General features: G+C 50.4%; 1 protein-coding gene across 2 annotated transcripts in view; it reads left to right on the top strand.

Moving 5' to 3' along the window:
* The window catches only part of DTX4 (deltex E3 ubiquitin ligase 4), a 34246-nt gene that overhangs the window by 399 nt on the left and 9647 nt on the right, over positions 1-24200 (top strand). Inside the window, exons 1-7 of one of the 2 annotated variants that reach the window (XM_051854367.3) lie at positions 382-735; positions 8632-9355; positions 15582-15643; positions 15998-16159; positions 18123-18184; positions 19124-19276; positions 22418-22579. In XM_051854367.3, the coding sequence (XP_051710327.1) occupies positions 525-735; positions 8632-9355; positions 15582-15643; positions 15998-16159; positions 18123-18184; positions 19124-19276; positions 22418-22579 (1536 nt within the window). In that variant the 5' untranslated portion in view covers positions 382-524. Of the gene's footprint in view, positions 1-381; positions 736-8631; positions 9356-15581; positions 15644-15997; positions 16160-18122; positions 18185-19123; positions 19277-22417; positions 22580-24200 lie in introns of those variants that run through there. The other variant, XM_089308623.1, reaches the window with a different exon arrangement.

Below are 24200 nucleotides of genomic sequence, written 5' to 3'. Positions count from 1 at the left end.
CGGCCGTGCGGGGAGGGGCGGGGAGGGGACCGGAGCGTGCCTTCCAGAGCGCGGGCGTGCGGCAGGAACCCACCCCGACGCCTGCAGAGCCCGCGGCGCAACTGGTGCGAGCGCCCGCTTCTCGCCTCGCCGTCCGCCCCAGCTCGCGGCCGCAGGGCTCGGGCCGCGCGCGCCCGCCGGGGCTTTGCTAGGCGCGGGCCTGTTTGCGGAGAGCCGGGCACTTGCATGAAGCGCTTGGACCCCGCGGAGCAGCGGCTGCAGCGGCGCACCCGGGCGGCGGCGGCGGCGGCGGCGCGCGGTCGGAGCCGGGCGGCCCCGTTCTCCGGGCCCCGGTGGATGCGTGGCTGGGGAGCAGCCCATGGGCCGGAGCTGAAGCTGCCCGGGGCGTCGGGGCGCGTGGCGAGGGGCGCGGTTGAGGCCCGGAGGCGGCGGCGCAGGAGGAAGCGGAGGAGGTCGGGCGCGCCGGGCCCGGGAGGCCGGCCGCGCAGCGCCGCCGCCTCCGCAGCCGCAGCCCCGGGCTCGCCATGCTCCTGGCCTCGGCCGTGGTGGTCTGGGAATGGCTGAACGAGCACGGCCGCTGGCGTCCCTACAGCCCGGCTGTGAGCCACCACATCGAGGCGGTGGTCCGCGCCGGCCCCCGCGCCGGGGGCAGCGTGGTGCTGGGTCAGGTGGATAGCCGGCTCGCGCCCTACATCATCGACCTGCAGTCCATGAACCAGTTCCGCCAAGACACGGGTGAGCCGGCCGCCCCAACCCCTCACTCCCGCGCTCCCATTCCCCTTCCTGCCTGGGGGGGTCTCCCGGCTCGACCTGCCCAGTGGGCACTGTGGCGCACAGGTGTCACCGAGAGGTGGTGAGGGGAGGCCCTTTAGGCTCCTGGATCCCCTTAGGACACCCTCACACCACCCCACATATCCCATCACCGCGGCCAAAAAACGTGCGTCCAGATAGTCCCGATGTTGTGATTTATGCAAACCCAGCTTAAACCTAGCCGCTAAGAGCCCCGCGCCCTTTCCGTGCCTCCTTTTAGGGGCTCGGTATCCCCAAGCCTTTCGGTGTAGCAATTCTGGGGCCAACCCAGGCCACACGCATTCCCAGTCCTTCTCCAAGGCTGCCCACACCTTTTCCTGATCATGCTGGACCCCAGGCACCCTTGGGCCTGCCACACACACACACACACACACACACACACACACCCTGTGCCCCGCTGCCTCTGCCCTGCCTGTGTGGGATGCCTTCACACAGCGGGATCCTAGGTGTGCGAACCTGGGAAGGCAGAAGGGATTCCCTGGAGACTCCGGATCCAGTGCAGTGTGGGAAAAGCCACCCCCCTCCCCAGCCTGGAGATTCCGGGGGATGAGACATCCCGGGTGCTGCACTGGTGAGTGCCTGTGCTGTGCGCTCCAAGTGCTGAAGCAACAGGCCAGAGCAGATGGAGAGAGGAGGGGGAAGACGGGGGCTCGGCTCCGGAATGCCTGGCAGGGAAGCCGCTCCCTTTGTCCCTGGAGGGAGGGGGGAGGGGGCGGCAGATTCCTAAGGAAGAACTGTCCCCAAGCTTCCGCTGGACAGCCACAGCCTGTGAGGAACATTCTGGTCTCCCTGTCTTTTTGGGAGAGTCAGACTGCCACTCTGGCCAGCACGGTCCCACTTCCCAGCTGAGCCGCTTTTGCAGGTCATAGCCAAAAAGTGAACCCGCAGGGTGGAGGTCAGGGTGCACGGGGTCACTGCTGGGCTGCAGAGGAGGCCATAGCTGCACTTCTTTGCTTGGTGAAGTGTATCCAGGCAGACTTGATGGCCTGTGACCCGGGTAAACCCTCCAGTGACACCGGTGGGGAGGGGGCTGCTCTGGAATTCTGGCTGAGCTTTCCCAAGAGGCTCGCCAAGGAGCCTGGAAAGGCAGGTGTGGGGAGAGGGAGTGGAGGAGATGACTAGGAGAGCCTGGCGCGCAGAGAACAGCTGTTGGAGCAGGCATCTCAGCCTCCCTGGAAAGCCCCCACATCCTGTGTGCTAATTCGAATTTTCATGGGAAAGGGGTATCTTCCCACCCTCGTGTCCTCATCCTTAGTCACAACTCGAAGCTACGGCTTTGCCAAGGATTCTGCAGACACTGGCCCATTGAGTACAGCTTTCTGGGAAACGGAGTCCAGAAGTGTTAGCATCTGGAGGGGCTTCAACCTTGGTGGGGATGGGAGGAATGTGGAGCTGAGAGAATGAGGAGTGTGGGGAAGTGGAGGAAGGAGAGATTGTAATTGTGCAGCTTGGGTAGAGGTCATGGAGGTGAGTGTGGTGAGGAAGATGTGTGTGTCCTGGGTGCCGCGCCATGGAGGAAGGCTCAGGGAGAGCAGCAGCTAAAGTACCTGATAGGGAATTCCAGTCCTGCTCAACATTTTTAGAAGCAGGTGTTAGTGTGTGGACCACACCTCTGTAGAGTACTAAGAACAGCCCGAGAGATAGAAAAGGCTGGGTCCTCCTCTTTTATTTGGGAAGGGCAAGGGTCTAGTCTGTTGTCTGGCAGTTCCTAGGATGGGCTTGAGTTTTGACTTAAGTGAAATTGGGGAAAACAAAACTGGAGGACAGAGCCGTTTGCCCCAGCTCTGATCTCTTACCTGAGGGCAGGTGATTAACACTTCAGTCTGAGGCTGAGGCTGCGTGGATTTTAGGACAGAAGCAGAGATCTCGCCCTGGCTCTGAGTGTGTTTTACATTCACACTGCTCTGGTTTCACCCACTCATTCCTGTGGTCAGCTGGTCAACCATTCCAAGCACCTTCCTCCTCTGTGCCAAGTTCCGTGCTGGTGCTGAAGGCTCTGGGCTCAGTTCCCAGGAGTGCAGGGTCCATCAAGGAGCTTGTCAACATAGAATGGAATCTCTGGGTTTCTGAGCTCTGTGCCCCCTCCTCTCTCTTCTCCATCAGCGCATACACACACACACACACACACACACACATCTCCTCTCAATGTAGCTCATTGATGGGGCCATGACAAGGTAGGAACTTTATACCACCAGCTCCCAGGCAACCTCAGCCAAGCCCTGGCAATGTTTAATTAAATTACCCACTGTCTCCACACCCCCCCCCCCCCAGCAACAGTTTAAATCTGGGAACCAGAAACATCCCCATAAACAAAAGTGAGCTGGAAGTCCCCTGCCTGGAGGCAATTTCTCTCTCTTTTTGTTGCCTTCTCTATATGGGGACATTTCTTGACATCGGAGCTTTGTCTTTTTAGAAGTTGCTTGCCTGGCTGCCAAGTGAGTCCTCAGCCTCTCCCCTCCCCTGGGCTCCTGAGCCCATCCAGCCTGTCTCCAGGGAGATGGCTGGGAGGTTGCAGACACCCATCTGCCCGCCTCTGTTTTCCCTGGGCCTCTCTCCTACCCTGGACTTCCTAGGGTTCTGAGCTCATTTGCATACTCTTCTGGTCTCTTCTGGACATTTTGGGCTAGAGAATCTGGAAGACAGCAAGGGATGGGGTGAGACAGAGGGGATTGGTCTAGACTACTTCCCAAAGCCTTGACAGGTTCCTCTCTGTACCCACCATCAATTACTTTGACTTGGCTTACTTTTTCTTTCGTGGAGCAGTGTCTGGAGAGTGTTACTTCCACATCACTTCCCTCCTCCCCAGCCCCTTCCCCCCAGACCCCGCCAGGGCCCCAGCAGGGACATGGGGAAGACACATGTCAGGCTCTCATCCCAGACTCACTGCTTGTTATGTGACTGACCCTGAGCAAGTCCCCTAACTGCTCAGGCTCACTTTTCCCCTGGAGAATGAAGAGCAGCCTGAAGATGCCTTCTTTTCCTTTGTTTCCTCTGTCATGCAGATCAGCAAGTGAATGGTTTGGCTCCTGCACCAGTGACAGGGCTAATAGAAGTGGTTTTGTGCAAAGGCGGCTTTTATCCAGCTCAGAATTTCCTGTGCAGGTTTTGCTTCCTGTATGTCTTGAATGTGATGAGAAGGCTTAAGTGGAGGGAGTGACTTTGGCTGAGGATTTGACAGAGATGACTTGTTACAACCCTCACCCCACAATACCCCTTTCCTTGAATGAGTGTAGGAGCGAAGGATGCAGACGTCAGGTTGACCACGTGGTAATTACAGTGTGCAGGAGGCACCGGGTGTCTTATAAAATTGTCATAGGAAAAGAAACAAGTTGAAAGGGGTTACGTTGCTCATGGGTTTATAGCTAAGCTGATTAATGGGAAAGCTGAGATTCAGGACCAAGTGCTCCGTGTCCTACTCCTTCACCTGGTGAACATTTATGGAGTATCTACTTAGTGCAGGCACTGTTACAGGCATGTCGGATATAGCAGTAGAACATCTAAGTCTTTGTTCTCTTGGGACATTTTAGTTGGGGTAAGGGTGCTGGTAAAAGAAGCCTGGGATTTCTTGAGCAGTCCATGGGCTAACAGCAGTGTCACTTGCATATATGTAGATGACATGTCTAAAATTTAGACAATGGCCTCCCACTTCCCAGGAACCTAAACATCTGGAGTGCCTTGGAGTGCAGGTGTCTAAGTGGCTGGGGAAAGTTGATTTTCTTTCTTTTTGGCTTGTAAGCATCTTTTATCCCTGTCCTTTTAGATGTCTTTTCCTTATGTCATTGTCACTTAGGACAAATTGGAACTTGTCCACAGGTCATCTAGTAAATGGTTTTAATTCTAGAGAAGTCCATGACTGGCACCATCGCAAACAGGAGGGTCTCTGAAAAGAACCAGAGAATGGATTTCTACCATCTCTCTCGGTTCTGAGTTCTTCTTACTGTCTCTAACTAGGGTAGTTCTAGAATTGAACTGAATTCAACATGTTTTCTCCAAAGACTGGCTCACATTTTTCTGCCTGCCAATGGCACTATCATTTTGCCACTTTCCCATGGTCAATGCCAAGGATTCTTTGACTCATTCCATCATTCGAGGTCTTGTTTAGGTGCCTGATATACACGGGCAGATAGCATGTGGTTCAACAGGTAAAGTTTAGTGTGTAGGATATAAACCCAGGATGGTCATTCCTATGCAGATTCTGGGGCCTAGGACCTGGAGATGCTGGCTGGTTGGTCTTCATGGTATCCCAACCTACACTCCAGGAGATTCTGAAGGAGGTAGACCTCACTTGGAAAAGTATTCAGTTACTCATGATCAAGTCCTACCCGTTTGTTCTCAGTAGCATTTCTCCATTTTGTCATCTCCTTGACTTTTTCCCTGCCAGCAACCTTCCATTCACCTAGAACCTAATTAACAGAGAATCTGTGGTCTTGCCATTTCTGTTTAGAAAACTCCACTGGCTCTTTGTTGCCTACAAATTAAATGCATCACAGCCTGGCATTCCAGAGCTTCTGTTCCTCGGCTCTAACCCACCTCTCCGTGTTTATCTTTGCATCCTCTATACCCCCAAACAGAAGCCCCTTTATCTTCAAGTATCCCTTCAGAGTTCTCTGACACCCTCCCCACTCTCAGTTCCTCATAATATCCCTGCTACTGAAATGAACTGCCATTTGTCTGTTGATATTCTCCTTAGCATACAGTCATGTGTCATTCACCATCCATTTCTTAGAATGTTCTCCAAACCATCATCACTTCATCGACTCTATCAATATTGTTTGAGCCCTGTACAGACAGCCCAGGCATGGGGCATACAGCTGTTCTCAGACACCTTGATGCTTCCTCTTATGGTGTTGAGTCTAGGAAGGGAGACAAATTAGCCACTCAAATAAATGTGCAAGTGCATATTGAGATACATTTTATCCATGTATATATAAAAGCAGGAATTTGACCTGATCAGGGCAGCCCAGAGAGACTTCCTTGAGGAAATGAGCTTTAATCTGTTGGATGAGCAGTGAAGAAGGTTTCAGAATATTTGGGGGAGGGACCCACACCGTAAAGATGCCCAGAATTAGAGAAATGGTAGGAGATCAAAGACCCGTGTGGCTCAGATGTGAGCAGAGTATGGCAGAATGTGAGGGGGCTGCCGAGGGTGGTGGGTGGAGGGGCTTTCGGTCCTGACTTCAGGGGAAGTCTTGGAAGAGACTTGGGCAGGGAGGGGATGTGGTCAGATTTCCTGCCAACGTGCAGTTGTTGGCTCCTTCTTGCAGCACATTCTGCCTCCTAAATAGTCACTTGCACACTTGTCTTCTGTCCCTGGCTTAGGCTGTGTGCTACTTGAGGAATGCCTGAATCTTTTGTATTCCTGGTGGCAGCTAATGGGTACTCAGTGATACGTGATAAATGATTAACTATCAAAGTAACCAGAAATCTTCAATCAATTACAGCACAGTTCACAGAGCTCTTGTAATTGTCAGACTCTCCATTAGGCACTAGAATGCAAAGAACCACACAGTGGTAACCCCTGCATCTGCTTAAGGCATATAGAAATGTGCTAAAACAAGGGTGTGCATCCAGCATGGTCAGGATGTACACCCCAGAAGTCCCAAAGTTGGAACTTGTGCTGGAAAAACATTTAAAGAAATGGAAGACCAATGGCACAGGACCTGAATGACAAATGGCACAGGACCCAAATGACAAGGAGAACTTCCGTGGGAAAAGATGGCAAAGGCTTGCATTTCCATAGAGGGGACCAGAGGGATAGTAGGAGTGGGAAAGGAGTGGGAAAGTGAAGCAACGTGTGGATAAAAGAATCCCTGTGGCAGTGCAGAGATAGAGGAAGATCAGTCTGGAAAGGTATGCTACAGACATAGTTTCTGGAAGTTCTGGTACAACTCTTTATCATCTAAGGATTGAAACACTCTTGTTTAAAAAAATACCTTTTAAGCCCATTTTTTGAGAATGGGTCAAGTACATTGTGCCTGCCCTGAATAGAGTATGGAATAGTGCTACATAAGCTCTCTCAACTTAATTCTCTCGCCTGTGAAGGATGTTTCAAAGGATTGTCAGAAAGATTTTATGGAGTGGGATATGTGAGAACCATTCTAAGAAATAAAGACTGTGCAAATATGGGTTAAATAGAACCCTCTCCTCTCACATGTACACCCGCATCACCCTCCTTGAACTAAACTTTCTCTGTGCTACCTTCATCCTGCTTAGACATATAACAGAAAATAAATTACAATAATAATCTCCAACTCTTATTGAACTCTTTCCATGTGACAGGTGCAATTTTAGTGTTGTGTATTCATTTCTTCATTTAATCGTCAAATCCACCCTTCAAAGCAACTACCCAGGACCCAAAAAAATGAGGAAACTGAGGCTTAATCACACAGGTAGAAGGAGCAGAGCTTCCCTTGTTGGGCCCAAAGTCCAGACTCTTTGTTCTACAGCAAGTTGACTACTTAGGAAGGAAGTGGAGGCCAACCGTTGCCCCTTCCGCCTCTCCTCCTCCCATCCTGATACCCCCATGTCCCCCAGCAGAGGCCCTGGCACTGAATAGCAGATTGTTCTGCTTCTCCCTTGTGCCTCTGAATGTTGATGTTTTGGGTCATTAACGGGCTTGGAGATGGGGTGGGGGGCGGGTTATGACCCTGCAAAGGCCTGAATAGCTATTGTTTCTTTTCTTCCCCTCTTGAATGGGATTCTGTCCCCAGTCTTGGTGTCTCCCCCTGGGCTAGAGGAGGGGGTGGGTCAGAGGCCAGGGAAGGGTAGCCTTTTCCCACCACTTTGATGGATGAAACTTAGGCCAACAGATGCAGAGATTCCAGCATCCTCGGAGAGCCCTTTCCAGCCTGCCCACCCTGCCTTGAGCCAGGCGTCCTTAGCCTTGATGTTGATACCATGTCTGCGTTTGGATTTGGGGTGGGTGGGAGAGACAAGGGCAACAGCTACTGGATTCGTTCCCCTCTGGTCCTGCTGGTTCATTCCTGCTGTCCCACTGCCCTGTAAGAAGCCTGGCCTCTTCTCTGCCCCACTCTAAGACTGTCAAAATTAAAATGATCCCGTCTTTAGGAAGGCTTGAGCATCTTGAAAGAAAAATGTTAGATAAGTATGAAGTTATCCTCATGAGCATTGAGAATGCTGTGGTTGACATAGATTCAATGTTGGGAAATATGAGAGAGAGGGTTCTCCGGCCCGGTTTCCTTTCTCACGGTAACATACCATTTCTGAAAACCACACTTGTAAACGTGCAGAGAGCTGGCTCCACACCACTGCCTCTGGACTCCTTCCCAAATGGAGGCCTCCACAGTTCTGTTCTTTTCCTTCATATCACTGGTGCAGGTGCATTTAGAGATGGTATTTATGAACACCTACTACAAGTCAAAGGATTTTCTGTGCCTCCATGCCTAGGGCCTGCACATGAGCCCAGTACCTAGAAAGTATAAATATGTATTTGTTGAATGGAATAAGTGCGTTGCATTTAATTTTCCAAAAACCCTGGGAAGGTGTTATTACCCTGTTTCCCAGAGGAGAAAAGGTGGATGAGGGTTCTATGTTAGCCACTTAGTGAATGCATTAGGCTGGAAGCCACACTCCAGACCAGAAGCTCATCCTTTCCACCACCTGCACTGCCTCTCCTTACCTGATTGTTGCTCCATCTGCTTAGAATTATTAAAGGGAGGAGTGTGTCTCAATCAAAGCTGACACTTCAGTGGTCAGCATTGTGCTCGGCACACAGTAGGACTAGTTTATGTCTGCCTGTGATGAAAATACAATTCATTATAATCCAGTGCTGACCCTGACCTCTCTGCCCGTTTCTGGCAGGGACCCTCCGCCCAGTTCGCCGCAATTACTACGACCCGTCCTCGGCTCCTGGGAAGGGCGTGGTGTGGGAGTGGGAGAACGACAATGGCTCTTGGACGCCCTACGACATGGAGGTGGGCATCACCATTCAGCATGCCTATGAGAAACAGCACCCCTGGATCGACCTCACTTCCATCGGCTTTAGCTACGTCATCGATTTCAGCACCATGGGCCAGATCAACCGGCAGACCCAACGCCAGCGCCGCGTCCGCCGGCGGCTGGACCTCGTCTATCCCATGGTCACTGGCACCTTGCCTAAGGCTCAATCCTGGCCTATCAGTCCTGGGTCGGCCGCCTCGCCGCCTGCGCCACCCTGCTCCTGTCCACAGTGTGTCTTGGTGATGAGTGTTAAGGCGGCCGTGGTCAACGGAAGCACTGGACCCCCACAGCCCCCAGCAGCCCGCAAAAACATGCCCCCCTCTGGAGTGGTCAGGCTGTCCTCACCACCAGGCCCTGGAGTCAAGCCAGCAGACCGCACGGGTACCATTCGAGGCCCGGTGAAGACCGCCCCATCACAGGTGATCCGACGACAAGCCTCCAGCCTACCAGCTGCAGCAACTGCAGGTTCTCCTGCCAGCCCCCCAGGAGCAAATGGCAAGACCGGAAGGGTGGCCCTGGCCACTTTGAATCGTAGCAACCTGCAGCGACTGGCCATTGCCCAGTCCCGCGTGCTGATCGCCTCCGGGTAGGTGCTTCCGAGCTGCCTCAGAGCACTTGCTCCCCACAGGGATGAGACATAACTGTCCTCTGGATCCAAGAGTAAGGAGGGGCAGCTGTAGCTGGGAGGGGGCAGGTGCGGTGGACGAGGGAGGGTTTGACATTTGGGTTCCAATAGAGCTTTCCTGTTGCAAGTCTTAGCTGAGGACCCAGACTTGGACTCTGCTGTGCTCCCTCCCTACTGAGCACATAGCATGGCGCCCAGCATGTAGAAGGTGCCCAGTGAGGGTTAGCCCCTTTCCTCCTGTCCCACTGGAAGCTGGCAGGGTGACTCCCAATTAGAATAGCAGCCCATATTTAGGAAATGCTTAACTATATGCTGGACATTTTCTGTGCCTAGTCTTGTTACTCTTGTGACAACCTGATAGTGTAGGTTCTGTTAATTGTTCTTCCGAATCTTCCTAATCATGGAAGAGGAGCTGCCCAGATCCATGCAATGTCTGCAGCCTTTGCCTGCCAGCCCCTGATTTCTTGTCAGCCTCCCAATCCCCCTCAGTCTTCCCTTTCTACAGAGGGACCTGGCCCTTCCTGAGCTGCAGATGGTTAGGAGTTGGCAATCCAGGCTTCCCTGAGGAGACACTGTTTATACTCAGCTGAATCTCTGCATGTTGAGGTTTAAGGCTGGGAGGAGAGGAGCAGGAGGGCACTCTGCAGACTGGGAGGAGTACTGGCTTGTGAGTCTGAAGACCTGGCCTCTACCCTGCCTCTGCTGCTTGGGATAAGGCACAGGGATCTTTGCTAAGTCCAGTGTCTTCCTGTGGCAAATGGAGACACTCAGACTTGCCTTTCCTATCCATGAAGTCATCGTGAAAACCTCCATGAAGGGGTTCACCCTTTGGCAGTTTACCAGATGTAATTTTTTTTAAGATTTATTTATTTATTTGAAAGTCAGAGTTACACAGAGAGAGAAGAAAAGGCAGAGACAGAGAGAGAGAGAGAGAGGTCTTCCATCTACTGGTTCACTCCCCAAGTGGCAACAACGGAGCTGTGCCAATCTGAAGCCAGCAGCCAGTAGCTTCTTCCGGGTCTCCCATGTGGGTGCAGGCACCCAATGACTTGGGCCATCTTCCATTGCTTTCCCAGGTCACAGCAGAGAGCTGGATTGGAAGCAGAGCAGCTGGGACTCGAACCGGTGACCATATGGGATGCCAGCACTGTAGGCGGTGGCTTTACCCACTGCACCATAGTGTCTGGCTGTCTGGCCCCCAGATGTACTTTTGCATCACCCTATTCCCTTACGTTGGAACACTTAGCTCAGAATTAAGTAGATCCACACATGTGTTGCAGTATAGGTTTAGTACCCAGGTGTTGGGCTCCTGGTCCTCTCTGTTCTTTTAGCTAAAGTCCAGGTCCTTGATGTAAGGACAGGTAATGTATGAATGACTAAAGCTCGCCAGATGCATAGGGATTTCATGACTTCCCCTGAGCTGGCAGAAGTATGTGGGTGAGGATCCTGGATGCTTGAACCACACAGCTGCTGAGTCACTCTGCACTGTCACTGTCCCTGGAGGCTTCTCACAGAGGTCCACAGGGATTGCTGTCAGGAAGAGGGGGCTCACGGGCTGGACGAGCACACAGCCTGCACAGCCTGACTTCTCGGGCTTGAACCCAAGTTCCTTGCTGTGTCACTTGGTGATAAATTTTGCTCTGTCTTTACTTTCCCCATCTGTAAAATGGGATAGTAGTAGTCACACCTTCCTTCTGGGGTTATCTTCAGGATTGAAAGAGATACTCAATGCATAGACTGAGCACAGTGCTTGGCATGTAATAAGGGTTGCATGTAAGCAAGTGTCTATTGAATATATGCTATGGATACAGTTGTTGAATTGAAGTCACAGCTGAGCAAGGTGTGACATCCACCTCATCCCAGGCACCCCTCACAAATGCCAGGCTCCCATCCCCAGGGAGGGGCACCAGCTCCCCTCGCACCTCCTTGAGGATTCACAGGGCTTTATGTCTCTGCTTTATTCCCTCTGCCTGCCAGTAGGCTTGGAGCTGGCATGTGGGGTGGAGACCCAGGCAGCGCTTTTCAAAAGAGCCATAGAAACACGGTTTTGTTTTTTTCCCTTCCATGTGTTTTTCTGACAAGGGAGGCCCCCGCTACCCCTCTCTACCTTCTAGCCTTTTCCTTTTCACCTCTCACCACCTCCCTCACCCCACGACCATCTTCCCCTCCAGCCTTTCTTGGCCATTTAATTAGCGTGTTTATTCCTTTTGTCTGGGACTGCCATCCACCTTCTGTCGTGGTACAGTCCCGTCCCCCTCTCTCTGCCCGTGACCTCTTCAAGCAACTTTCCCACGGCAAAAAGGAAGACCGGGGAGGGCGGAGAAGTGGGACGAGGAGAGGGGTTTGGGAGGGGGAACAAAAGATTCTGTAAATTATTCAGAGACACAAGCAGGGAGTTTCTAAAGAGAAGAGGGGGCCATGCAGCAGAGGGCGGGAGTCGCCCCTCTGGCCCTCTCCCCCGGAGTTGAGGCCTCTCTGTGTCCAGCGAGGCCTCCGTTGCCATAGAGACCAGACCATTGTCCTAAGGGGTGGAAATCCACTTCCTCCCACCCTGACCCCGCCACCTCCTCAGTTCTTCTCTTCGCTAAGCTTTACATTTTCGTGAAAGAAATTAGAACCTGGGCACAACCCAACAGAAGGGGGAGGGAGATGGCTCCTGATTGGCCCACAGGTGCTTAGGCCTCCTGCCGCTGAGCGGAGTTGCCTGGAGGATGTGGGAGGCACTGGCTTGCTGTTTTCTAGAAGAGCCCAGGCCCAGGAGTGTAGCTGGGGCCGGACCAGCTGTGCCTGGCGTGGACAACGTGGGATGTTCTCTGAGGTTTTGTTTCTAACCGGGAATCATGGGGGAGGGGTAATCAGTGTTTCCAACTCATCCATCCTAAGTGCTTCCCAGCACCCACTCTACACTTCACACTTGAACCCTGCGTCCTCCAGAGTCTGAGATAAGTGGAAACTGAAAGCAGGAAATGGCTTCATTAAAACCTTCTGTCCCTTGACAGTTGGGAAATAAAACTGTAAACAGTCACCCAGATTTGCCCAGGACTCAGTGACTTTACATAATCTTTCAAGTGGAACCCTAATCTTCAGAGGAACCCCGTGGGAAGACATTTAGGTTGCATTGATTACAGCTGGGGTGTAAACAAAGAGGCTGGGGGGCTCTAGGACCCACCCATGTCAGAGCTGAGCTAGGCTAGGATGAAGAACTTAACCCCAGTGTAGGCTCCTGCCGTTATACCCTCTGTGCTTCATATGCAAACTGGCCCCTCCTCCCTAGGCCCCATGGTCGCCCAGAGCCTGGTAACAGGCCCTCCTACTTGTGGCCTCTCCCCTGACCTGACAGGGACATGCACCTGTCCCACGCAAGCCCCCATCATCTCCGTGCATGCTGGGTCCCCGTGGGCAGGCCCCCTCCCTCTCTCCAGACCTTGCACCGGAGTCCTTGGGCTGATCCGGGCATTGGAACATTTCCTGGTTGACCAGATTGGGTGTGGAAACCTGCCAGTCCAGTTTGTGAGAACAAAGGTAGCTTTTGTCACAGATCACAGCTACTTATCAACTGGAGTGGGGGCCTTGGAGTTGATGAGGGGTTGGGTTGCCTGTGCTGCCCCCTCGTGGAGAGCCAGGGAATAGACCTCAGGAGGTGAGATCTTCCGTAACAGCCTGACCTGATAGTGCTGGCTAGGAGGAGAATTTGCTGTGGGAGGGAACCACGGGTTCCTCCTTGTTCTCGGGCCCTGGGGTAAGATACCATCAAAAAGTCTCTGGCATCTTCTAACCCAAGACTCTCGCAGTTTTATGGATGGAAAAGTTATCTGACTTGGTAAGGAGCTTCTGGCAGTGCTGGGACTCAAACCTGGTTTTCCTGACTACCCTACAATGGTGGGCTTGGTGGGACAGGACACAGAGCCACACAGTCCAGAATCAAGTCCGTTCCTGTTTACTTGGCCCAGTGGCCCTTGTTTTAAATTCAGCTTTCCCTCCCCTCATCTGGGTTTGATTTATCCTGGGGACAGTTTCAGAAGAATAGCTGCCTTCAGTGGCCTGTTGAGACACAGCATTTTCACTTTCTGTTATTTCACACGCTTCTCCCAACTTTGGTGCATATGCCTTTGTCCCTGGGAAGAGGCAGAGGCCCCTACAGGCTCAGAATAGCTGCTACGCCCCCATCCTTAGGGACAAACAGGGACAGACAGACCCACTGCTCAGCCTCAAGGCCCCACCCAGCTCTCCCCTCTCCTGGTGGTGGGCTTATTCTTTATGCTCCAAGTTTCACATTCTCTGCGGGGCAGGGAGGAGTGGATACGAAGACTACATAGACACAGGAGCTTGGCACAGTGAGTGAGTGGCATAGGGAATGGGCTCTGGAGCCAGATTTTCTCAGCCTTGGGATTTTCTTTTAAAGATTTATTTTATTTATTTTCTTTATTTGAAAGGCAGAGTTACAGAGAGAGAGAGAGAGAGCAGAGAGGTTTTCCATCTGTTGGTTCACTCCCTAAATGGCTGCAAAGGCCGGGGCCGGGCCAGGTCAAAGCCAGGAGCCGGAAGCTTCTCCAGGGTCTCCCACGTGAGTGCAGTGACCCAAGCACTTGGACCATCTTCCACTGGTTTCCCGGGAACATTAGCAGGGAGATGGATCAGAAGTGGAGCAGCTGGGACAGCATATGGGATACCGGCACTGGAGGAGGAGGCTTAACTCTTTGTGCCCCACCCCAGGCATGTCCAGTCTGCTTAGCCTCTCTATGCCTGCACTCCCTTGCCTGTAAAAGGTGTTGACAGTAGTCCCTCTTGCAGAGGTTGTTGGAGAGATCAGATGAGCTTATGTGTTGTAAGCAGTGGCAGCCGCTCCTGGTAGGAGGTGAGCTCTGTGCATGTGGTTATAACCTGTAGGTGAAGGGCCTTCAACGGCCCGTGCCTTGCTGTTTCCCTGACACCAGGCACACAAAGTAGGGCTCAGTGTGTGCTGTTCAAATGGACAGATAACCAAGTGTTCCTTTCCCCTCTTTCTTTCCCATAGCAGAACTGCTGGCTCCTCAAGCTGTCTGGCTCCCAGACATCTGTAGCCAGGCCCACCAGCCTCTCCAAGCCCAGCTGTGGGGGCCTGGGTGGCAGATGGGTTGGCCTGTGTTTTCCTAGCCAGCATTGTGGGGGGCCTGGCCGTTCCCAGGCAGCCGTGCCAGCAGCTCCTCTCCGGCCTTGCTGTGTGGCTGGGGAGGAAGACAGAAAAGGGAGGAGGCTCTGCCTGATATCTAAACATCTCAGGGAAGAGGAGAAGTGACAGCTGTTCAAGCAGAGGTTTCCAGATGTTGGGCTCGGGTGTGGTGACATCTGCACCCTCTTGGGAGCTTTGGAGACGGCAGATCCATGGATCCCAGGGTGGAGGGGATCTGGATCTGGGGTTGAAGCTCTGGTGTTTTTTGTTTGTTTGTTTGCTCTTTTTTGGTTTTGTTTTTAAGTATCTTATGTGGTGACTATTTTGTACTCTCATATTTGAGCTTCTTTATTTTTGTATTTCTTCAACCAATACAAATTTAATGCCTACCCAAGCCAGACTCTGAACAAAGTAGGCAAGGATATTTGCCCTTGTAGAGATTAAGTTCCAGAAGGAGAGATAAGAAGCAACAATGTACTTTAAAATATCTAAGTTCCATGGTGGGGAGGTAGAGCAGGGTGAGAAAGTTTGTGGGCCCCCCTGGGGTGGGGGGACGGAGGAATGGGTAGCAGTATTAAATAGGGTGGTCTCAGGAATCTCACTGCGAAAGCAAGATCTGAGCCAAGACTGAAGTGTAGGAGGGAGCTTAGCACTTATGTGACAAGAGAGCATTTCAGTCAGCGGGAACAGTATATACAAAGACCCTGAAGCAAGAGCAGGCATGGCATGCAGGAGGAAATCAAGAAGTGAGTAATATCACAGGAGGCCAGAGAGATAAGGAAATTGGGGTGGGGTGTTGGCGGCCCCTGCAAGGCTGCAGGGGCCTCACTAGTAAGTTGATTTGGATATTGAGTATACACTAAGGAGCCATTCTGACTTTTGAGGTTCTGGGTGGTGGATTGACACGGGCTCTGTTAGGTTTGGCAGGTGTCACCCCCTGCTGCTATGTTGAGAACTTGCTGTATCATCGGTAGGATTCACACTGGCCTCTGGCCCTACTTGTCCAAACTGTAATGTGTCTACTCTTGTCATTCACAGGGTTCCCACCGTCCCAGTGAAGAATTTAAATGGGACCAGTCCTGTCAATCCTGCCCTGGCAGGTAGGAGCCCCACCCCACCCCAACCCCGGGCCAGACTTGCTTAAGGTAGAAACATCAGTCACAAAGCAGGTGGTGAGCAGTTATAAAAGGGAGATCATTTGGGAGTATTTTAGAAACTGCATTCAGCAGATAGGAAGAGTCTGGGACAGAATTGATTACTAAAAGCAAAGCCTGCTCTTGAAGATGAAGGAATGAATGAGTTTCTTGGAAAAGCAGAGAATAGAGCTGAGAATCTATAAATTATGAAACCTGTCAGAAGGGAGGAGGGGAAGAGGTGAAGGGGGAGGGAAGAATCTGGGGAGTCCTGGCAGCCGATTCTTCACTCTTGCCTCACCCGTGCCCTGCCCCTTCTAGGCATCACCGGGATCCTCATGAGCGCAGCGGGGCTGCCTGTGTGCCTCACCAGGCCACCAAAGCTTGTCCTGCACCCACCCCCCGTCAGCAAGAGCGAAATAAAGTCTATTCCAGGGGTTTCCAACACAAGCCGCAAGACCACCAAAAAGCAAGCCAAGAAAGGTACCCGCCTCCTTCCTGCTGGGAACCTGGAGTCAAAGACTTGGCCCCTAGCCCTGGCTCTACCCTTGTCACCAAGTGTCCTAGCCAGGACTTAATTCTGCATCTGCTAAGTGGGCCCAACTAGTAAATTTTTGAGGGTTACACTGAAGTGGATTCTGTCTGGATTGATGGAAGAACATTGAGAAGTGGAAACGTGCAGTGCAAAAAGATAGACATACAAAAAGTGTGGTACAAAGAAAATAGGGAAAGAGGACTTTGGTGTCAGAAATAAAACTGACTGGATCCAGCTGCCACTCACAGGTTGTGTGGGCACATGGAAGCTCTGTTTTCTCATTCTTATATGGGGTGCAAATGCCCACAGCCAGCATTCAGTTGGTATGTCCTGGAGCGCATTGGTGGCATTGGGGAAGTAGCCACTGCCTTGTGTCCTCTAGAGTCTCCAGACCCTCTGGCTACTTGACCCCTCCTTTAAGGAACCCTGCCTACCTGCCCAGAGGCCAGCAGCCTAGGAGTTTGACACTGAAGGACACTGGCTCAGCTCAGCAGCTGGTCTTTCTGGTCGCTGGCTTTGGTTGTTACATGAATTTGTCATCCTCATTAAGCTCCCCCCACCCCCACCCCGCAAGCTTCTTTTGAGGTTGAAATTGGATCTCATGGATTTTGCACTTACCCCTGGGCCTGGCAAGAAATAGATTCTCCATTAATAGAAGCTTAATTCTTATAAGAGAAATAGGACAGTGGGAGAGCAGGGCCTGCCTCCCGGCTTTTGGTTGTTGCATGATCCACTTCCTGCTTTTCAGGTGTATTAACATGTCCTTGCTTGGATGAACTCAGTTGCCTTGCACCTAGTCTGGTAGGAAGTGACAGGATTTCACACTTGCCCACTCTTCCTATTATTAAAATAGCACACAGTGGGCCCTTACCTGGCAGAGTGCTAAAGGACTGTGCCTCCATTAGCTCATCGAGTTGTCGGAGCAACCTTCTGAGGCAGGTGCAATTCTACTTCCCCTTTTTATAAGGTGAGAAAACAGGTGCTTAGAGAAGTTGAGAGCAGCCCAAGGTGTCACTGGCCTTTTTCCCTCTCTGCCTCCCTGCAAGATCCTATTAACCCATCCTCCACCTGGATCTTGAGTTACTTCCTACAGATCCAGCCCCCTGAGAAATCCCCACGTCCTTTAGTTCATGAGGGTCCTTCCCAGAACTTCACCCTTCCCTTGTTCAGGGCGGTGTCTGCTGCCAGTGACAGCATCACCCAGTGCCAAGGAAGACAGTCCTGGAGCTGTGGCTTGGGACTTCCTGGTTTCTGTAAAAAGAATCTCACTTGGGTACTGCGTGATACAGTGAGGTAGGACTTAGTAAATTGTAAGGTGAATGTGGTCAAACTGCCTAATAGGTGTTAATGTGTAACGGTTTATAAAGTGCTCTCATTTCTGTAATCTCATTGGATCATTTGAGCAAGTCCAGGCTTTTTGATTATAAGGAAGAGAAAGCCGCTCAACCTCTCTCAGTTTAAAAATGTTTTTTTTTTCAAAATAGAGGGAAGGGTATCAGGCAGTGACTCTGAGAGATGAGGGCAGGTGTAAACACCATCCCTTGCTCAGATCACCTCACTGGCTCTTCCACAACCCGTCCAGTTGTCCCGACATCCCTTGGTATCACAAGCTGGGTTCCACCACACCTCGAGGATGCCCAAGTTGCTTATGCAAAATGACGTAGACTTTGCATATAACCTAGGCACACCATCTTGTGTACTATAAATCACCTAGAATTATTTGCCATTCACAATACAATAGAGTGCTAGTGTGTTCTCTTTCACATTCTTAGATCCAAATGTAGATGGAATTGCTCTTCTTTTCTGCTTTGAACTTGGCTAATAACTCCTCTCTGTGGCCTACTTCACATGGCCAAGCTGTTTGATCCCCTTGTCTACCTTGGTGGCCCACTGATCCTCCTGTCTCCACAGGTAAAACCCCAGAGGAAGTGCTGAAGAAGTACCTGCAGAAGGTCCGGCACCCACCAGATGAGGTGAGTTGAAGGCAAGGGGAGCAGGGTTTACCTCTTCTGTTAGCCCTGAAGCATTAGTTTTCGGTAGGAGGAGACAGGAACTGTTTTCCAAGCTCTGACAGGTGCAGAGCTGGTCAGACCTAATACTGGACTCCAAAGTTCATGGTCCAGAACTGCGGGTGCACCTTGACTCTGCCCACCTCCCCATTCAGCACAGTGCTGATTGTCTTCTAAACTCCTTCAACATGACAGTCTCGATTTAAGGAAAATTCAGTAAGATAAGCCATGGAAACATGGACTTTATGGAGACTGGTATTTTTCACAGAGCTGACTTGACCCCAAGGGAATATCTGACCATCTCTGGAGACAGTGTTGGTTGTTATGTTTGAGGGGAGAAGGGGGAGGAGATGCTATTGGTGTCTGGTGAGCAGAGATCAGGGCTGGTGCTACCTTTCCATACCATGACAATGCCCATAGGAAAGAATTGTCCAGCCCCAAATGTCAAAAGTGCTAAAGTTGAGAAAGTATGCTATCAATTTATTTAAATAGCAGCCCCTGCAGAACACTTTAAATGAAATTCCTTTGCAAAAGTTCTACTTAGGTATATCTTGTTAGTGAGTTTATCAACAAGCACCCATTGCTTCCATAAGCCATTGAAGGATACCAAGGAAGGACAGTACATCACAGAACTCTGGGGGATTATCATTTAGTTGATCAGTCTAAGGTGACATGTACCAAAACCAGGGATTACTTCAGGAATTTCTCTGTTGCTTAAAGCAAGACAAAGCTATACTTACATTCCTAAAAGCACAGGTACCCTGATCTGTGAGCTTTCTGGAGGAGTAGCCTGAACAGCTCATCTGACCTCTGAGATCTTGCAGGGATCACCAAGGTGATGCTATGGCCTCCCAGGCCAGGTGAGAACTGACGGCCTCTCTGCTCTGTCCCCTCCTGCCCCAGGACTGCACCATCTGTATGGAGCGCCTCACAACTCCCTCAGGCTACAAGGGCCCACAGCCCATGGTCAAGCCTGACCTGGTGGGAAAGCTATCCAGATGTGGCCACATATACCACATCTACTGCCTGGTCGCCATGTACAACAATGGAAACAAGGTTAGTGCTGGCTTTTGGGGCTGCTGCCCCCCCACCCCGTGTGTGTGTGCACAAACACACACACACGCACACACACATAGGGCCAGGGGCCATAAAGTGTGAAGGCTCTCCCTGGTCCTTACTCAGGTGATTTAGGGTGTTTTAGAAGCATCTCAGAGCAATGGGAGTGGTGATCTTGGTTGTTCTCAGCAGGATCCATTATCCACACAATTGCAACCTTGGCCAAAACCTGTCTTCACCTTCCCTCTGTGCCATGCTATCCAACTGTCCCAATCTCTACCTTGGGTGTGGAGATGAGAGGCATATGGGCTTTTGTCCATCAGGGTGACCCATTGTCACAGCTCATTGTTCACCCAGTGCTTGTGGTGAGCATCATTTATACCAGAGTAATGGGTTTCCCCATCTTCCTTCTCCAGGACTGGTGATTCTCATTTATAATTCCATTTTTTGAACAACAATCAAGGTGTCCCTTTAAAAAGACATTAGACACTGTTGCTACCAGATGCCTGATGTATTTCCCACCCTGGAATCCCTCTGTGGGAAGAGGGAAAGGCTGTTTGTGATCTAGTCTGTTAGCTGAGCATGGAGTGGTATTCTGACATTAGAGCTGATTTTTAGGCATCTGGGAGTCTCCTTCCATGGTAGTTCTCTCCTGGAAATGTCAAAGTCATTGACTTGTCTCATGTTGTCTCCTGTGCCTGGAATAACCTTCACTTGCTATCTCTGTGAACTTGAATCCTGCTCTTTCTCCAGGCCCACCTTGGGTTGCATCATCCTGAGATTTCCCTGTTAACTTCCAGCCTCTTACTCATCCCCCAAAATGTCCAGAATCTGGGGATTACTCTATGCGCAGTAAAAATAAGAGAGGCAGCAGACCCATGCGTCTATCTGTGCTTCTTGGATGAGTGACCATGGGCGGGATTTTTCACAACTCAGAGATTACATTTTCCAACTGGAACATGGAGATAAGACAATACCTGCTTTATAGTGTGTTAGTCCTATTATTGTTAAAATTGCTATTTCCTTTGTATTACAACTATAATTCTTGCCCTTCATCTTTATGTAGGTTATGTGGCTCAAGTCCCCAAAGTGCTAACCTTGGACTCTTTTCAGTGTCCCAGAGAATGAGGCTTTCAGGGGGTGTCGATCACTGATGGAGGATCACATTCACTTTCTCAACCCAGGGCTAGATGTCTCCATGGGAACCTTACATTTTCAGAAGTCATTTTGGACTTAAACGGGCTTCTTAGCCCATACATTACTTTTTTGATGGAAAACAAAAATATTCATCTGAATACTCACAAGAAATTTCTATAAACTCTGCCTTTATCTTCATGGTACCTCAAAAATGTTCCTTCGGACACCATCGTTTGCTCTGTTTTTTACTAATACCTTGAAGCATCTGCTTTTATTTTATCAAACACCTAGGATAGAGGAAGGATTTGTGCAAGGCCATGAAGCAAGGGAAGGCCAGAGCCGAGAGCAGGACCTTGTTGTGAGAGCGGTTACCCTGCCTCTGAGCAACTCCTTTAAATGAGTAGAGCTTGAATGGAAATGTCCCTAAATAGCTCAGCAGAGGCTCTCATCTTCCAGAAGAGACGGGGATGTCCCAGAGAGCTTTGGTCCCAGCTGTGCAGCAGCACAGGACACACACATCACTCCCTGCCTGTGTGTGCCTGCCCAGGAATGGGATTTTTGTCAAGTTCTCCTCCCACTTCTCTACCTTCCCTTCAGGCAACACCTCCCCAGATCCTGCTGTAAAACCACAGCTCTTTGCATCCCTGTAGGCAGGATCTCTGTCCATCAGAAGAGCCACCAAGGTGCAGTGCAGGGCCCGTGGGGCTTAGACAGAGCCCCTGGAGCCCTAGCCCTGAGTAGCGGCAAGTCCTTTCATCTTGCTCTGCCTTAGTTCTCTTCCTTGTACAAGAAAGCTGATAATTCCTTCCTGACTGATGTCAGAGTGAGACCTCAATGCCACAAAAAATGTAAACTCTTGTGAGATTTAGAATACTCTAACCATGACATCATTCTCCCCTCTGTTATTGTGCAGAACTTACCCTCTACCCGTCTAGATTATTCTTCAAGGACCATTTTCTTTTCTGTAAAAAAAGATTTGCTTATTTATTTGAAAGGCAGAAGTGACACACAGAGAGAGTTATCTGATTGGCTCCCCAAATGGTCACAGTAGCCAGAGCAGGGACAGGCTGAAGCCAGGAGCCAGGAACTCCATGCTGGTCCCTCACACGGATAACAGGGGGCTCCAGTACCTCTTCGGTTGCCTTCCCAGGCACGGTAGCAGGAAGCTGGTTGGGAAGTGGAGTAGCCGTGACTTGAACTGGCACTCCAGTATGGGATGCTGGCTTCACAAGTGGTGGTTTAACCTGCTGCACCACAACACTGGCCCCAAAGACCATTTTCTTAAAGTCATCCTCATCTGCCACAACCCATCATGCTCAGCTCCTTTCACAGCAGAGACTTCCCAACCTGCATGCATATTAGTCTCCACACAGAAATCAGAGCAAGACTGTTACCATCTAGACCTTCCACATGCTAAATACTTCCTATGGACTGTCTGATTTAATCCTCCCAACAACCCAGTGAGGCAGACTGTTACTTCCTTTGTTTAAGGAAACACAGAGTCAGAGAAGTTCATTAATTTGAGGTCTTGCAGCAGGTAGATGGCAGAGCAGAGAACCTAATCCAGGCAGTTTGACTTCACAGCTCACACTTGGAACCACTATACTCTGCAGCCTCCTGGTTCTGATTCAGTGAGCCTGGTTTGGAGTCCCAGCATGTTAATTGTAAACAGGCTCCCGGGTGGCTCTGACTCGCAGGAGCTGGCCAGTTGCCCGCTGTGTGTTGCACTCCTTTGGTGCTTAGTGTCTAGATGAATGTTGCTGTATCTGCTCCCCGCAGCAGCGAGCCAGTCTCTCCCTCGAAGACAGGGACATCTCTTTCATGTCCCTTAGCAGGAACTATAGGAATATTTATGGAATTTAAAGCAGCTGGGCCAGGTTTCAGGTCTATTGCTCCTTTGGGTTCTTTTGGTCCCGCCTTTATCTCTGGCACCTTTGAGGGCTGGGGAAGAAGACATCATCAAAACTGGTTTCCAACCTGACTCTTCTGGCCTTGCCTTCTCAGGATGGGAGTCTGCAGTGTCCAACGTGCAAGACCATTTATGGGGTGAAGACAGGTACCCAGCCTCCAGGGAAGATGGAGTACCACCTGATCCCCCACTCCTTGCCAGGCCATCCGGACTGCAAAACCATACGAATCATCTACAGTATACCCCCTGGCATTCAGGTGAGCCCACCCTCATCTATAGGCTTTTGCTGCTGTACGTTGAAGTCTTTGCAGCTAAAACATTTTACTGTGAAAATCTCCCACCCATCTATACGTTCTCGCCCCACCATTTCCTCCCTCCATAACCACCATTGTTCTCACTTTCTGATAGCGCCATCGGGGTTCTTTGTGCACTTGCAACAGACATTGCATCCACCCCTCCCCTTTTTGCACAAAGAGTGACATTTTGGGCACATTGTTTTGCATCCTGTATTTTTCAACAAATAATAGGTCTCTCCATGTCAGTGTAGAGAGCTTCCTCATTCTTTCTTATGTCTGTATAATAATCCATTGTATGCATGCCCCTTAATTTATAGTCAACAGTCTACATTTGATGGACATATGTATAGTTTCCAGTCTTTTGCTACAACAAATAATGATGTAATGAATAATCTTATATACACATGGGGGTAGAGAACTAGAATTTCTTTGTCAAATGATATTTGCATTTGTAATTTGATAGCTGTACTCAGCTTTGATATTTTGTAGGCCTTTCTTGTGTCTTTTGATTCATTGACAGTCCTAAGGAACAAATTCAAACACTATTCCTCACAGCTAATAACTCTCAATTTGGCATTTCACACAATAAATTTTTAAAAAAATTTTTAAATTTTTTATTTATTTTATTGATTTGAAAGGGAGCTGGGAGAGATCTCTGAATGTTCTAGGGTGCAGACTGAATTCATTTACTTGGTAAATATTTACTAATTCACCCTCTTCCTCCATCCTATGTGTCTTCTTCCATTTTATTTTTTTTTAAGGTTTATTTATTTGAAAGAGTCCAGAGAGAGAGAAAGAGATATCTTCCGTCCACTGGTTCACAACCCCAAATGGCTACAACAGACAGGTCTTGGCCAGGCTGAAGTGAGGAGCCTGAAACCCCATCTGGGTCTCCCACAGGCGTGGCAGGTGCCCAGGTGCTTGGGCCATCTTCTTCTGCTTTCTCAGGCACATAAACAGGGAGCTGGATTGGAAATGGAGCAGCTGGGACTCAAGTGGGTGCTCATATGGGATGCTGGCAGCTGCATCACAACCCAGTCCCTTGTCTTTTCTTTAACAAGTGTTTGAATGTGGATTATGGTCTAGGGATGTTCCGGGTACTGGAAAACAATAAGCCACATAGAGTCAGTCCTTGTGCCCTGAAGTCTCCTTTGTAGTGGTACCAGAAAGACAAGTCAGAAAGTAAATAAATAAGGTAATTCCAAATAGAACAAGTAATGTGGAGGAAATAAAACAGGCAGCCATAATCGCCTACAGAAGAATTGAATAAAACATGGTTCTTCCTTGAAGGACCGGCCAACCAGACAGGGAAGGATACACACACATCACTAATTTCAGCTGCTGAGCAAAAGTTGATGGGCAGCTTTGATAAAGCCTGGGGAGGGCAGTACAGATGCAGTGCACACATGAGGTCTTCAAAGCCTGACATAGCTAGGTGCCACTTCTTGGCTGAGTCTTCGTTAGCTGGTGATTGGGACAGACACTTGCCCATTCTGAGCTTAGTTGATTTACCTGTTTGGCTGGACACCAAGCATGCAAGGCTGCTGTGAGGATGGGAGACAGCATTTGTACCTGCACAGTA

This window comes from Oryctolagus cuniculus, chromosome 1 (genome assembly GCF_051225735.1).
Source record: "Oryctolagus cuniculus isolate XC-2025 breed Fujian yellow rabbit chromosome 1, ASM5122573v1, whole genome shotgun sequence".
Classification (NCBI taxonomy): Eukaryota; Metazoa; Chordata; class Mammalia; order Lagomorpha; family Leporidae; genus Oryctolagus; species Oryctolagus cuniculus.
This window is presented reverse-complemented; position numbering and strand designations above follow the sequence as displayed.